The sequence below is a fragment of the Hipposideros armiger genome, unplaced genomic scaffold (genome assembly GCF_001890085.2).
Source record: "Hipposideros armiger isolate ML-2016 unplaced genomic scaffold, ASM189008v1 scaffold_178, whole genome shotgun sequence".
NCBI classification, from domain to species: domain Eukaryota; kingdom Metazoa; phylum Chordata; class Mammalia; order Chiroptera; family Hipposideridae; genus Hipposideros; species Hipposideros armiger.
Window position 1 is genome coordinate 1,501,067 of NW_017731528.1, and position 16,685 is coordinate 1,517,751.

A 16,685-nucleotide genomic window follows, 5' to 3' on the forward strand; every position below is an offset into this window, starting at 1 on the left:
TTGAGAGTTCTGAAACCTTTGCATACCTTACTTTTAACCAATTTTTCTTTTTTAGCATAGTAACATAAAATTCTCAGATTTTAACACTTTAACCTACTTTTTTTGAACTAAATTATTCCTAATTTTTATTCTAGGTGAAGGTATTTTACCATGTTGGGAGAAAATGACGGAACAGATTCAGGAAGGAAATGATGTAAACTTAAAAAAAAATGGTGATTCCTCAGAAGTAGTTAATATTGAAGAAAGGTATCATCCATGTTAAAAGGAATAAGTGATGTGATAATTTAATATAATAGCCAGACATTATTTTTGAGCAGTTTCTTTCTTTGAAAGATCCGTAGTTTTCTTGTCTTTGTTTGTATATACTTTTATGTATAAGGTTGAAGATAGAGCTTACCACATTCTGTCAGCAACAGAAAGAGATTGGGGAGATATATTAGTTTAAGTACCTTTGACATTGTATTGGAAGAGCTGAGCAGTTTTCTCACCTAAGAGAAATATCTGGATAAAATTAATTTTCTCGATCAAACAGGTAAATCCTTTTTGGGAGAAGAGACAAACAAATTAAATATTGGAGTCTCATAATTGATGTTCCTTATAAATTATAGTTGTGTAAGTCTGGTTACAGAATTAAAAATTTTTAGGACAAACATAAATACCAATATTGAAGTTGTTTATTATTTTCTTAAATATTTGAAATACTTTAATATATGTTAAGGATGGGCAAATGACTTTTTTTATTGTTGCTCTATTTATATTATTAAGGATCTTTCTTAATTAAGGGATGTGTATTTAATTAACTATTTTTGAAATATATTTTAAAGTTATATAATAAATATGTTACTTCAAAAGTTAATCTGAGGGGCTGGCTGGGTGACTCAGTTGGTTAAGAGCATGAGCTCTGAGCAATAGCGTCACTGGTTCAATTCCCACATGAGCCAGTGAGGTGCGCCTGAGCTGAGCTGCTGCTGAGCTGCCAACAGGTGGCAGGATGGCTCAGCTGGTGAGAGCACATGCCCCTAACAACAAGGTTGCCTGTTTGACTCCCACATGGGATGGTGGGCTACGTCTGCCTGCAACTAAAAATGAACATAGAACCTTGAGCTGAGCTGCCAAGGAGCGGCCGGATGGCGACTTGGAGCTGAGCTAGCTGCGCCCTCCACAACTAAGATTGATGGACAACTTGGCTGCTCCCCTTCCCCAATTCCCCAACACTGTTCCCCTTCTCCAATTCCCTAGTAAAATCTTTAAAACAAACAAACAAACAAAAAAACTTGATCAGAGGTCAATGGACTTCAGTAGCGTTTTTTTCTTTTTCTTTACAATTGTGTAGAATATTGTATATTTCTGTATTTTGAGTAATGGAGGAGGATTGTAGCTTTTAATTAGATTCTCAAAAAGGGTCTGTGATTTTGAAAAGGTTAGTTTTTAACATAGTCTGGAGTGTCTGCAACAGGCACACTGAGTATAAAATATTCACATCATGATTTGCATGTTAAATAACTTTATTTTTAGTTTTCATTTTTTAATTTTTTAAAAAGATTTTATTGGGGAATTGGGGGAGGGGAACAGCATTGGGGAATCAGGGAAGGGGAATAGACAAGTTGCTGTCCTTTTGTTCTTCAGTCTGGTTGTGGAGGACGTCACTTCACTGGCCCATGTTGGTGTTATCATTGCGCTTTTCCCGGGTGAGGCAGTCGCTCGCCCGCCTTTGGACGGCTGGTCATGGCGGCTCACGGCAGCTCACGAAAACTCACGTCTGCTGCCGGCCAGCCCCACTGCAGCCTATGCCGTTGCCGGCGACTCATGGCAGCCCAACTCCAGGTTGAGCTGTTGTTCACCATCTTAGCTGTAGAGGGCCCAGTGTGTGGGATCCGAACTGGGGTCCTGCTCAGAGCTGGCGTCCCAAGCCAACTCCTAACCAATGTGCCACTCGGCCAGCCCATAACTTTGTTTTTATTATTAGGCCTATTAAAGCTGCTATTAGAGAAAGGAAACAGACATTTGAAGACTACTTAGAAGAACAAATTCGGTTGGAAGAACAAGAACTGAAACAAAAAAAGCTAAGGGTTAGCAGTTTCACTATTTTGATTAAATTATCTAAGACTTTAGAGATGCATAATTTGCTTTAAAAATAACTTTGAGATTCCTTGGATATACCAGAATTAATTCAAATATTGTTCTTTATTTTAGGTAACAGAAGGATCATTGCTAATCAGAGCAAAGTCAAAACAACCATTCTTAAAACGAGGAGAAGGTTTAGCTAGATTTACTAATGCTAAATCTAAGTTTCAGAAAGGGAGAGAAAGTAAACTAGGGACTAATCAGAGTATTTCAGAGGATCAACCTGCGTTTAAAATAGATAAACAATTCCAGCGGAAAACTGCTCTTATAAATAAAGAACTGTGTACAGAGACCCCTCCTGCTAAAAGGAACTATAAAGCTAGAACCAAGAGTGCTTCTGTCACACTCAGTCAGAAGCTGAAAGTGCTTAAGGGGAATAATGGGAAAAGTCTCTCTCCATTGGGACTGAAAATACTGGCAGGGAAGAAATATGATGGTCAACTGAGAGGCCAGATCAAATTAGAAAAACAATTAGAATCTGATAAGAAATGTAATAAGAAAGAAAATGTACCTGAGTGCACCAGTCCTTGTAATACTGGCTGCAAAGTCTGGAGCAGGACACAAGGTAAAGACAGACTTCCCCTTCCGACGGGGCTGGTCAGCTGCGTGGCTTCTAAGAGCCCGGTAAGTGAGACCCTGAAAGAGTCAGGATCTTCTCTTGACATTTCTCTTCAGAAAAAGTTGGAGAATTGGGAACGAGAGAAGGAAAAGGAAAATTTGGAATTAGATGAGTTTTTGTTTTTAGAACAAGCTGCTGAGGAAATATCATTTTCTAGTAATTCCTCATTTGTATTGAAGATCTTAGAGAGGGACCAACAGGTCTGCAAAGGTCACCGTCTGTCTTCTACCCCTGTCAAAGCAGTGCAGCAGCAAAAGACAATGACACTGGGTTCCGTGAGTCAGTGTAACCAAAATGAGGGTCCAGACCATAGTGAACATGAAAATGAGGGTGAGTGTGAGGCTGTATCCAAACAACTAAGTTCAGGGTCCTCATCTGAAGGATTGGGGGAACAGTCTTGTAAAGTCAGTAGGAAAGCGTTCCAAATGAGCACTTCTGAAAATCAAATGAGGTGGAATGCAAGCTATGACGAAGGTAGCATTAACAGTGACAGTAGCACTGACTCTGAGGAGCAAATGGACGTTACCATAAAACCATTAACTGAGGAAAACGCAAGGGGTTTCAGCAGCAGAGAAGATAGTCCACAAGTCTGTGATGGGAAGGGACCTTTTGGGGATGCTGGGACTCAAGAAGAAGATAAAAGGAGAGATGTTGATTTAGACTTGTCTGATAAAGATTATAGTAGTGATGAATCTAATGTAACTGAAAGCTTGAAAAATAAAGGTTCCGAGTCCTCAAGACCCTCATCTGAAGGTACGAGTAAAATTGACTTTGATGATGAAAGAACTTGGACCGACCTTGAAGAGAATTCATTTAAACATGATGTTATTCTTGGGAGTGAAGCCATTTATTGGACTCCCCCAACAACCTACCCTAATAAGAGTGAAATATGTGTACTGGACAAAACCATAAAAAGGAAGGTTGCACCTGTCAGGAAGGAAGACATGAGCCAGTCCAGTAGGGGTATGAGTCCTCCTCCAACATCAGATCTGATGATAAAATTCTTCCCTTCCTTGAGACCAAAACGAAAATCAAAATCAAATTCACACTTTGGAAATGAACCCAAGTTAAACAATCACGACCAACCCCCCGGTAAGTCAGAGCATTATAAAATATGTGTCAGAATGTTATAGATTTAACATTGACTCATCAGTATGTTGTCTGAATGCCTAGAATCACAACTTCGGTAGTTGCTCAGTAAAAGTCCAATTAGTAGGTGATTTGTTAAAATTTGATTTGTTTTGTGGCTCTAAATAATGGAATAGTCACTAGTATAAGAGATTTGGATGAATTGTGATTTCAGATTTTTCAATTTTAAGCCAACGTCTTATTCTCAGGGCTTTAAAATTAATTGTAAAATGAGGTAACATTTAAGTTTCTTTTACAGCCAGGTAGTACCCAATTTATGGTTTGTGTTACTATGGAGTAAACTGTGTGTGCACACTTTTTTAATGACTGCTTTTACTTTTTTTTTTAATAACTCACGTATTAACATGCTAAATATGAGAAGAAATACAGTATAATCTAAGTTTCTTTCATTCCACACAGCTGGGCTCCTAGTCCCTTTCTTAGAGGCACTAGCATTCCAATTTCATTTGTATATTCTAAAGACATTCCATGCGTATGAAAGCATATGTGTGAGTGGGTAATCTGCTTTCCACACAAATGAAAACATGCTTTTTATGTAACATTCTGCACCTTGTTTATTACATATATATATATATATGTAAAACAGTATGCAAAAAAAAGTATATATATATATATTTTTTGCATACTGTTTTACTGTTTGTTTTTTAAGATTTTATTGGGGAATTGGGGGAGGGGAACAGCGTTGGGGAATCGGGGAGGGGAACAGACAAGTTGCTGTTCTTTTGTTCTTCAGTCTAGTTGTGAAGGACGTTGCTTCACTGGCCCATGTTGGTATTATCATTGTGCTCTTCCTGGAGGCTCACTGCCAGGAAGCTCACCCCCGCTGCTGGCCAGCCCCACTGCAGCCTATGCCATCGCCTCACAGCAGCCCAGCTCCAGGTCGAGCTGTTGTTCACCATCTTAGCTCTAGAGGGCACAGCGTCACTGGCCCTCATGTGGGATCTGAACCCGGGCCCTGGTGCTCTGAAGTGGCTTCCTAAGCCAACTCCTAACCAATGCGCCACTCGGCCGGCCCTTGTTTACTATATTTTGAAGATTTTTCTAACATACACATCTGCCTCATTCCATTTAATGGCCGTCCATATAGGATTCAGTTGATGTGATGGACTTTTTACCTTATTTTGGAAAAATGCTTTCTACTATATCATGTTATTTTATAAACTCTGAATGCCTAGCAAAGCATAGATGCTTTAAAAATATTATTTATAATAAACTATTTAAAATAATACTCCGAATTTAAAAGTAGTACTTTTTTTCAGAAAGTTTGACAGTTCAAAAAGTATAGAAGTTTGGGCCGGGTGGGTGTCACAGTTGGTTAGAGCGTGAGCTCTGAGCAACAGGGCTGTCGGTTCAATTCCCACATGGGCCAGTGAGCTGCGCCCGAGCTGAGCTGCCGATGAGCCGCCAACAGGCGGCTGGATGGTTTAGCTGGTAAGAGTGCATGCTCTTAATAAGGTTGCTGGTTCGACTCCCACATGGGATGGTGGGCTGTGCCCCCCTGCAACTAAGATTGAACACGGCACCTTGAACTGAGCTGCCAACAGGTGGCCAGATGGCCCAGCTGGTGAGAGCCCGTGCTGTTATCAACAAGGTTGCCGATTTGACTCCCACATGGGATGGTGGGCTGTGCCTCCTTTCCCCCCGCCACCCCCCCTCCTCCCCTGCAACTAGATTCAAAGCAGCAACTGGACTTGGAGCTGAGCTGCGCCCTCCACACCTAAGATTGAAGGACAGCAACTTGACTTGGAGCTGATGGGTCTTGGAAAAACACAATGTTCTTCTTTCCCAATTCCCCAATACTGTTCCCCTCCCCAATTCCCCAATTCCCCAATAAAAAAAAATCTTTAAAAAAAAAAAAGGATAGAAGCAAACATGTTTATGGCTGAACTACCCAAAGATAACTATGATATCTTTTAGGGATATTTCCTTCCAGCCATTTTTCCTATGTATTTTTAATATTGTAGAGACATGTATTATAACTTGCCTTATCCTTTTTGACCAGGTGTAACATGCATTGACTGTATCACTAAAACTCTGTGTACTTTAAAAATGGTTGCAGCACATTTTATGAATATAGCATAATTTTATTCAGTAATTTTCTTAATGTTGGACATTTAAATTATTTTTCACTATTAGAAATAACCACTACAATTCATATTTTTGTGCAAAACTTTGTATGATTTTACAAGTTCTTTAAAGTTTTAGAAGTACCATACTGGGTCAAAGGGTAGATATGTGAATTTTAGCCTTGTGCTATAAATCAGATTTAGTTTCCAAAAGGGTAAAGAACAGAAGCATTGGCTATTTTAGTATCTCACATAGCAAATTTAATATGGAAAGAAGGTCTTAATTGTATTTCTTTGATTAGTGGGGGGTAAACTTTGATTTTGGTGTTGGTTAATGCTTTAGATCTCTTGTGACTTACTTATTCATGTTCTTAAGCTATTTTTATATATTGGACTTTTAAACTTTTTATTTGAATGGTTTCTTTTTATATATAATATTAATTCATTGTCACACTGATACCCTTTTGAGGTAGAATCATTTGATTCTTAAATTTAGACTGGTTTCATCTGGAAAGTTAGGTCAATACATTTTTTAAAAAAAATTTTGTTAGAAGCATTGTTTCTAATGCATTTTATTGTAGGATATTTACCATATTTTTGGCTCATAGTGTTAAATAGCTAGCTAGTGTTTTTGCTGCTGAAGGCCTTTTGTGAAGTTGAATATTTATGGTCTATTTTATAGGTGACAGTGCTCGATCTCAAGTTTTGAGAGAGAAAATTATTGAATTGGAAACGGAAATAGAAAAATTTAAAGCTGAGAACACATCTTTAGCTAAACTTCGCATTGAACGAGAAAATGCATTGGAAAAATTAAGGTAGGTTTGCATCTATAAGTTGGAAAAAACATAGTGATTCAGTTACATCTTTAAGATTATATCTAAAATATTTGAAACAATTTTGATCAATCCAACAATATAAAGGAAAGGAAGTGAAATCTATACCACATATGAATTTTTTAGTTAAATAAAGTGACTCATTGTGGTCAAAATGTTTTAAAAGGGGAATCTCTTAGTGATGAGGTCATACATTGAAATTTGAAAAGCAGATTTGGAGTTATGCATTCAAGTGTTACCTTGGCCAGTGTATTAATTTCCTAGGGCTGCTGTAACAAAGTGCACACACACAAATTGGGGAGGCTTAAAACAGTGGGAATTTATTTTCTCACAATGTTGGAGATGTAGAAGTCCAGAGTCAAGGGTCAGCAGACCCATGCTTTCTCTCCTATCTTTTAGTGGTTACTGGTGACTCTTGGCATTCCTTGACTTGCAGCTGGACATTTGGGTTGTTTCTACCCTGTGGTTATTGTGAATAATGCTGCCATTATCATTGGTACATAAATATCTGTTCAAGCCTCTGCCTTTAATTATTCTGGACATATACTCAGGGTGGGACTGCTGGATGATATGGTAATTACTTAATTTTCTGAGGAACTTCCATACTGTTTTCCACAGTGGCAGTGCAGGTTTACATCACATTAATTGATTTGCATATATGAGCCCACCTTGCATTCAGGGATGAGTGCCCCTTGGTCATGCTGTAGAATCCTTTTAACGTGTTCTTGAATTTGATTTGCTAGTATGTTCAGCAGGGGTATTGGCCTATAGTTTGCTTTTCTTGTGGTGTCTTTCTCTGGCTTTGGCATTAGTGATGTTAGCCTCATAAAATGAGTTTGGAAGTGTTCCTTTTTCCTTTTTTGGAAGAGTTTAAGAAATATTGGTATTAATTTTTGAACGTTTGGTAGAATTTACCCGTGAAGCCACCTGGTGCTAGATTTGTCTTTGTTGCGAGGTTTTTGGTTAAAGATTCAATCTATTTGTTATTGGTCTGTTCAGGCTTTTTATTTCTTCAAGATTCAGTTTTGGTAGGTTGTATGTTTCTAGGAATTTATCCATTTCCCCTAGGTTATCCAACTTTTTGGATTATAATTGTTCATAACACAATCTTTTTATTTTTGAGGCATCTATTGTAATATCTTCTCTTTCATTTATGATTTTATTTATTTGAGTCTTTTCTTTTTTCTTAGTCTAGCTAAAGGATTGTTGATTTCATGTGTTTTTTCACTCCTGAGACTCCCATAATGTTTATATCAGCTCATTATTTGGTGTCCTATAAATGCTGTAGGCTTTCTTGACTCTTTCATTCTTTTTTCTTCTCTGACTATAACTTCAAATTACCTGTCTTCAAGCTCACAGATTATTTTTTCTGCTTGATTGAGTCAGCTGTTGAAGGTCTCTTGCATTTTTTACTTCATCCATTCTCAGCCCCAGAATTTCTGTTTCGTTCTTTTTTATGATTTCTCTTTGTTGAACTTTTTATTTTGTTTTGTGTATTGTTTTCCTGATTTTGTTGAATTATTTATCTGTGTTCTCTTATGACTTGCTGAGCTTCCTTATTTATTTTTAATTCTTCATCAGGCAATTTGTAGATCTCTATTTCTTTGGGATTGGTTACTGGAGCTTTATTAGTTTCCTTTGGTGGTGTCACATTGCCTTATTCTTCATTATTTGTGTAGTCTTGTGTTGGCGTCTTTGCATTTGAAAGAGCAAACACCTCTTCCTATCTTTATAGACTGGTTTTGGCAGGTCTTTACCTTCTGCTGGATCCCTGGACTGATGGGTCTGCCTCCAGGATCACAGTCAAGTGGGGTTGTAGCTAGATCATGTGGTGGCTTCCGGGTCCACAGTGGTGTCCATGGTTGGCAGGTTTGTTACCCAGGGTGCAGGCGGACATGGTTTATGCCAGATCTCCAGTTGGACAGGACTGTTTCTGGGACCACAGTCCAGCAAGGCTGGAGCTAGGTCATGGGGCTACTTCTGGGTCCACTGTTGGGTCTGCAGGCAGTGGGTCTGTTACCAGGGGATAGATGTAGTTCCTGCCATGTTCCTGAATGTCCTCCTGCTGACCCCCTGGGCATCCTTCCGCTGTCCGTGGGTGGTCAGAACTGCCTCTAGTACCACAGCAGAGCAGGCTGGAACCAGGTCACAGGGCTGTTGCCAGATCCGTAGTTGGGACTGAGGTCTGTGGGCCTGTGAACCGGAGCACAGATCAGATGAGCATGGCTCTTCCCAAGTCCTTTGGCAGATGGGGCTGGAGCCGAGTCCATTGGGGGCCTGGGCTTTTTTCTGTCTGCAGCCAGGACCGTGTTTGGTAAGCTTGCCCCCGGGCATGCGCCTGCCTTCTCAAAGTGGCTGTCCTCCATCTTAGGCTTCACTGGGTTTCGCAACCTCCTACCTGGGTCCTAGAACTTCCACAAAAGCACTTTTGTCCATTTATGGCTGTCAGATTGTTATTTATGTGGGGGAACATGAGCCAGGGAGCTCTTCCACCATCTTGCCGATGTCACTCTCCCTATGCTCTTAACACAGCATCCAGAATGAACCTGGCTTATGACAGTCCCTCTGATCACCATTCTCCTAAGCCGAATACAAAGTCCTCACAGTTAATCTGACCCACTTTGTCGCTTCTTTTTTTTTTAAACATCATCTGCTGTTCTGTCTCTTGCTCACTCTCCTTTAGCCGCGCTGGCCTCCTGGCTGTTGTTTGAACCACATCAGGCATGTATTCCTGCCTCAGGGTTTTTGCATGTGGCATTCTCTCTGCCTGAACTGTTTTGTCCAAATATCCTCATGGCTGTTTTCTCACTTTCTTTGGGTTTACTTCAAATATTAACTCAGCAAGATGACCCTGTCCATAATTTTAATCTTTTATCCTGATTTTTCCTAACCTCATTCATTGCTTTATTTTTCTCTTTAATACTTCTAAAATTCCATATATATTTTACTGATTTATCTTCTCATCGCCCATTCTCTCCCATTAGGATATAAGAGGCTTCATAGAAGTAAGGATGTTTATTTTCTTCACTGTGTGCCCTCTAATACTTGCTGTAGTGCTTGATTCATAGTAGGTGCCCAGTGGATGCTTGTTGGAGGAATGCTTTGTTTAATTAATTGACTTTTATTTCACTGTTATGGATTGAAGACAGATTCACCAGGACCAGCAGTTCCTCAATTCCAGGCTGTCACTCGTGTCACATTTTGGTACCACATGTGGATTACTATGTTGAGATGGTCTCCTTAGATAATAGCATGGTTTGGTCATTTTAGGAAAGAAATTGCAGACTTTGAACAACAGAAAGCAAAAGAATTGGCTCGAATAGAAGAGTTTAAAAAGGAGGAAATGAGGAAGCTACAAAAGGAACGCAAAGTTTTCGAAAAGTATACGACAGTTGCACGAACCTTTCCAGATAAAAAGGAACGTGAAGAAATACAGGTATGCCAGTTCTTTGTATTGTACTCATATACGTTACCGTATTTGCCGGCGTATAAGATGATTTTTTGGCCCTGAAAAATATGCCTCCAAGTGGGGGGTCGTCTTATACGCCAGGTACACTTCAGATAGAGTGCCCATAGTGCTTGCCCCGTGCCATAGTGGCCTCCCGATGCCCGCCCACTTCATTCCACATACCGTTCAGGCATCAGCAGCGCTGCTGGGTGTATGCTCGGCTGTTATGCGATTTTGCGAGTGTGGTAAATTCGGGTTACCGTATATTTCTTTACATATGCGTTGAAGATTCGCGATTTTGCGCTATCATCGTGCCTGTTAGAATGTTGAAGAACTCGCACTTGCGCACTAGTGAGGTCCCAGGGAGATGCTGATGCAAGGGTGGACCAGACTGCTATAGTGACAGGGCAGGCAAACAGGGAGCAGGGACCAATCAAATCAGGCTTTGTATACAGCCAACAGCCAACCACAATACTGCACCATTGTACAGTACAGCATAGAAAATGTCGACCAGTCAAACCCCTATCATCCCTATCATGGCACCAGCCAAAAGGAAGAAGTATGATGCAAATTTTAAACTGAAAGTTATAAACTTTGCTAAGGAAAATAATAATTGTGCTGCTGCAAGACAATATGGAGTAACAGAAAAGATGGTTCGGGACTGGAAATCAAATGAGAAAGCATTAAAGAGTATGCCAAGGGGTAAGTGTGCATTAAGAAGAGGCACCCCACACTGGCCAGAACTCGAAAAACATGTAGCAGACATGGTGGCTCAACATCGCCAAAACGGTTATGTGGTGACACGAAATACAATACGCTTGTTTGCACTTCAGTGGGCCAAATCAAATCTGATATTGTTTTACCTTTTATTTGGTGTGTGGAAGGTGTGCGGAAGAGGGGGTAGTCTTATACGGCGAGTATATAACAAACTCTGTATTTTGAGTGGAAATGTTAGGGGGTCGTCTTATACGCCCAGTCGTCTTATACGCTGGCAAATACGGTAGTAAAGATGACAGTCTTGTAAGAATCTCAGTTATTTGATGTGTCAAAGAGAAACTGAGTTCAATTTAATCATCCATTGATTCACCAAATAATTTGTCTGAGACACTGCCTCAGGAATATCTTTTGTACTCTGACTTAAAGAGTATGATATGTTTTCATTTTATTTTATTTTTTTTATTAGTGAATTGGGGAAGGGGAACAGCCAGGTTGTTGTCCTTCAGTCTTAGTTGTAGAGGGCGTAGCTAGCTCAGCTCCAAGTCCAGTCACCATCTGGCCGCCCATTTGACAGCTCGCTGCTGCTCAGCTCAGGGTGCCTGTGTTCAATCTTAGTTGTGGGTAGGCGTAGCCCACCATCCCATGCGGGAGTTGAACCGGCAACCTTGTTTTTAGGAGCACGTGGTCTCACCAGCTGAGCCATCCTGCCACCTGTTGGCAGCTCAGCAGCAGCTCAGCTTGGGCGCAGCTCACTGGCCCATGTGGGAATTGAACCGGCGACCCTGTTGCTCAGAGCTCGTGCTTCAACCAACTGAGCCACTGGGATGGCCTGTAAGATACGTTTTCTTACTGAAGGCTTCCAAGAGAAAAAAAAAAAAAAGACTACGATAATGACATGAATGAATTAATAAGCTAGGAGTTGGAAATTCACCAGTGTAATGTTGTGTTAGTCTGTTTGACCCACCACACAACAAATACTGTTTGTTCATTTGTAATAATTTAAGCCCATGTACCAACTAGGTGTTTAATTCTAAAACTTACAAACTGATAGGCCAAATTACAAGTCCTATTTATTTCAAAGTTAGACATGGACATGATCAGAGAAATGTAGTATTTAAAAAGAATTAATGCATTTCTAGCTAAAACTATAGAAAAAATGTAGGTGAATATATTCATGACATTGGCATATGCAAAGATTTCCAAGAGAAGACACAAAGAAATAAGTATAGAAGAAAAAATGGATATAATGGACCTCATCAAATGTTAAACTTCAGTTTATCAAGAGAAAAATTTTAAGTGACTGTCCGTTGCTTACAGCATAAAATTTAAACTCATCTTCCACTTCCATATTTAAAGTACCAGTATTTTTGAGTTCCATGCTTTGCTTTCTTCCTTTCTCATGTATGTAGCACACCATCTTTGGGTAGTCTCATCTGCATACCTGTAGCTTAAGTGTTCACATGCCATGTTGATTAGGGTCTTCTTTTTTTTGCTTTTGTGGGGGAAACATGTTTTGGTTAATGCATGGTTTAGTAAATCTAATACATTAGACTTGAATAAGCTATTAAAACTTTTAACGTAACTTCAAACATAAAAAACATGCAGTGAAGCCTCTCCCTGTGACCCTCACCCTGGTACCTGATCCATTTCTCTTTTGAGACAACCAGTGTTATCAATCTCTTGTATCTTTCCAGAGAAATTCTAAACAAACATACATATGTTCCTAATTAAAAAAAAAAATTAATGGTAGTATACTGAAACCATCCTGTATCTTAACATACAGAGCATCCTCATTGTTTCTGTTTCTGTTGAATGGAATTGCATTACATGTGTGTGCCATAGTTAATGAAACATTTATGTTGTTTCTGCTCTTTGTCTATAAGAAGTGCTATCCTGAGTAACCTGTACATAACATCCCCTCACAGTCATTCTTCTAGTCATTCAGCACATGGTGTTTGAGTACCTGTAATGTGGCAGGCGGGCACTGGGAGTGCGGGAGGGAACAAAACAGATGCGCCCTTGTCCCCATGTAGCATAGGTCCTCCAGTGTTTCTATAGGATAAACCCCTGGAAGTGAAATTCTGAGGGTAAAGGGAGTGCTTTGTACACTGGTTGATTACCCTTCATAAATATCATGCCAATTTTTAATTCTAACAATTAGAGTGGTTTTTTTTTGCTCTTTGCCTGCTAGGTAAAAGATTAAAAATTGATACTAAACTGACCTGAATTTTTTCTAAAAAACCTATAATCTAGATTACAGATTATTGATATAATTTATAATAATATAAACATAGCATTTTTTGTGAACACTTCAAATACTTTGAACAATAGTTAAAACCAAATTCAGCAATCAGAGAGCTTTGCACTAAATTTAAAAGCATAACCTAGTCTAAATTATCTGCACAGAGGGTTTGTCATTTAATTTTTGTTGTTTTGGAGTCCCCTAGGAGTAGAGCAATACTTACTTTGATACTTTCCTGTGTTATGAATATCTTACGAAACCAAAAAGGAGAAAACCACCAAGATTATAAGATTGATCCCTCCACCTTCCCGTCCTCATAGCTCAGGACCTGATTTCTTCTTCCAATGTGATTCAAACCAGAGTAGCTGAGCTTTCTTACTGCGGTTCTTTTATTTTATGCAAATAACACATAGATTTTACTTTATTGTAACCTGGTGCCTACCCTCTTATTCTCCAAGGCTGTTCTGTCTGCTGTGCTAGCCATTAGCCACATGTGGCTATTTAATTTTAAGCTAATTAAAATTCAGTAAAACTGAAACTTCAATTCCCCAGGCACATTAGCTACATTTCAAGTGCTCAGCAGCGATGTGTGGCTGGTGACTGCCACACTGGACAGTGCAGTTCTAGGCCATGCCCACCATTGCAGGAAGTTGTGGGCACTGCTGATGTGGAACCCTCGTCTCCGGGAGGAGGGCTTGGGTTCCGAGTTAGCTTTCCTCTTCAGTACATTAGATTAGTTCATAATTTTGCAACTTACTCCTTTTTTTTTAATTAAAATTTATTGGGGTGAAAATGATCAACAAAATGCAACTTACTCTTGAACCCTTTTTCTACTTTTGTTAGTTTGATTTAAGTTTTAGACTCTATTCAAAAGATTGGTCTCATGCAAGACCCTGGGTATTCATTATTTCTTTCTATTTTGTGTACAGTTCCTTTTTCTTAAACTGTTTGGCTTATTTATAGTTTCCTGTATTTACCCTTCTTTCAACTTCTGTGCAAATACATACTTTAAAAAGAGATTTGTGCTTAATAGAAACCAAACCTATATGTATTGATACATTTGTACTTATGAAATCATTAAAAGATTAAAGAGATGATGGAGGCGTACTCAGAGATACTGTGAGTTTGGCTCCAGACCACCTCAGTAAAGCGAAGATTATAGCAAAGCGAATCACACAAATTTTTGGTTTCCCAATGCATATAAAAGTTACATTTATACTATACTGTAGTTTATTAAGTGTGTAATAGCACTGTGTCTACAAAAGCAATGTACATACCTTAATTAAAAAAATACTTTATCATTAAAATCACTAACCATCATCTGAGTCTTTAACATGTCATAGTCTGTTTGCTGGTGGAGGGTCTGCCTCAACATTGATGGCTGCTGACTGGTCAGGGTGGTGGGGTTTAAAAAAAAATTTTTTTTTTATTTTAGCTGAGCCATCCTGCCACCTGTTGGCAGTTCAGCGGCAACTCAGCTCAGGCCGGGAATCGAACCGCTGTTGCCCAGAGCGAGCTCTTACCCAACTGAGCCAGTCAGCCGGCCCAAGTGATTAGGTTCTTAGTTCTAGTTACGTTTCATCCCTTTCCCAAAATTCCAAGTTGGTCAAGAGTTAAAAGCATTTGAAGGCTGGGGTGGTTGTGGCAGTTTTTTTTTTCTTTTTAATTTTTCAGTTGCAGTTGACATACAATATTATATTAGTTTCAGGTGTACAACACTGTGATTAGACATTTATATATCTTACGAAGTGATCACCCCAATAAGCCTAGTAACCATCTGGCACCATACATAGTTATTATAATATTATTGACTATATTCCTTATTCTATACCCTACAGCCGCATTATTATTTTGTAACCACCAATTTGTACTTCTTAATCTCCTCCCCCTTTACCCATCTTCCCAGCCCCACTCTCCAATCTGGAAATTATCAAAATGCTCTCTGTATCTATGAGCTTGTTGCTGTTTCGTTTGTTTGTTTATCCTGTTCTCTAGATTCCACATGTAACAGAAATCATGACATTTCTTTTTCTCTATCTAACTTACTCCACTCAACACAATATGCTTTAGGGTATTGTTGCAGATGGCAAGATTTCATTCATATTTATGGCTGAGTAATATTCCATTGTATGTATGTACCACCTCCTCTTTATCTATTTCTCCATTGATGGACACCCAGGTTGACTCCATATCTTGGCTATTATAAATAATTCTGCAATGAATGTATGATGTACATGTCCCTTCAGTGTAGTGTTTTGGGCTTCTTCGGATAAATACCCAGAAGTGGGATTCCTGGGTCCTTCTCTGTCTCTTGTTATAGCCTTTGTTTTAAAGTCTATTTTTTCTGGTACGAGTATTGCCACCCCAGCTTTTTTTTCCATTTCCATTTTTCATGAAATAACTTTTTCCATCCCTCTACTTTCAGTCTATGCGTGTCTTTTAATCTGAAGTGAGTCTCTTGTAGGCACTATATGTAAGGATCTTGTTTTCTTATCCATTCAGCTACCCTGTATTTTGATTGGAGCATTTAATCTATTTACATTTAAAATAATTGTTGATAAATATGTAGTTATTGCCATTTTCTTATTCATATTTTTGATTTTTTTTTTCTTTTTCTTTTTTCATCTTAAGTCACTCTTAAGATTCCTTGTAATACTGGTTTGGTGGTGATGAACTTCTTTAGCTTTTTCTTGTCTGGGAAGCCCTTTATCTGTTTTTTTTAGTCTAAGGAATTGCTTTGCTGGGACAGCAATCTTAGTTGTTGGTGCTCACTTTTCCTCACTTGGAATATTTCATGCCAGTCCCTTCTGGCCTGCAAAGTTTCTGTGGAAAAATCAGCTGACAGTCTTATGGGAGCTCCCTTATAAGTTACTAGTTGCCTTTCTCTTGCTGCTTTTAAGATTCCCTCTTTGTCTTTGACCTTGGGCATTTTATTTATGATGTGTCTTGGTGTGGGCCTCTTTGGGTTCATCTTGTTTGGGACTCTCTGCACTTCCTGGGCTTGTATATCTATTTCCTTTGCCAAGTTAGGGAAGTTTTCAGTCTATTTCCCCTCAAATAGGCTTTCAAGTCCTTGCTCTCTCTCTTCTCCTTCTGGTACCCCTATGATGTGAATGTTGGTACACTTGATGTCCCATAGGCCCCGTAAACTCCCCTCATTTTTTTGGATTTTGTTTTTCTTTTTGCTGTTCTGATTGGGAGTTTTCTACTACCTTGTCTTCCAAGTCACTAATTTGATCCTCTGTGTCATCTAATCTACTGTTGATTCCTTCTAATGTATTCTTTTTTTAAAGATTTTTATTGGGGAATTGGGGGAATGGGAACAGTGCTGGGGAATTGGGAGAAGGGGAACAGATAAGTTGCTGTCGTTTTGTTCTTCAGTCTAGTTGTGGAGGACGTTGTTTCACTGGCCCAAGTTGGCACCATCATTGCACTCTTCCCGGGCGAGGCAGATCAGTCGCCGGCTTCTGGACGGCCGCTCACTGCG

At 39.3% G+C, this 16,685-nt stretch overlaps 1 protein-coding gene across 2 annotated transcripts in view; it reads left to right on the forward strand.

Annotated features, from left to right (window-relative positions):
• Positions 1 to 16,685, forward strand: part of CPAP (centrosome assembly and centriole elongation protein) — a 68,060-nt gene that overhangs the window by 11,696 nt on the left and 39,679 nt on the right. For both annotated transcript variants that reach the window (XM_019652407.1, XM_019652408.1), the window contains exons 5-9: positions 135 to 246; positions 1,967 to 2,069; positions 2,194 to 3,835; positions 6,641 to 6,773; positions 10,062 to 10,227. In XM_019652407.1, the coding sequence (XP_019507952.1) occupies positions 135 to 246; positions 1,967 to 2,069; positions 2,194 to 3,835; positions 6,641 to 6,773; positions 10,062 to 10,227 (2,156 nt within the window). The remainder of the gene's footprint in view (positions 1 to 134; positions 247 to 1,966; positions 2,070 to 2,193; positions 3,836 to 6,640; positions 6,774 to 10,061; positions 10,228 to 16,685) is intronic.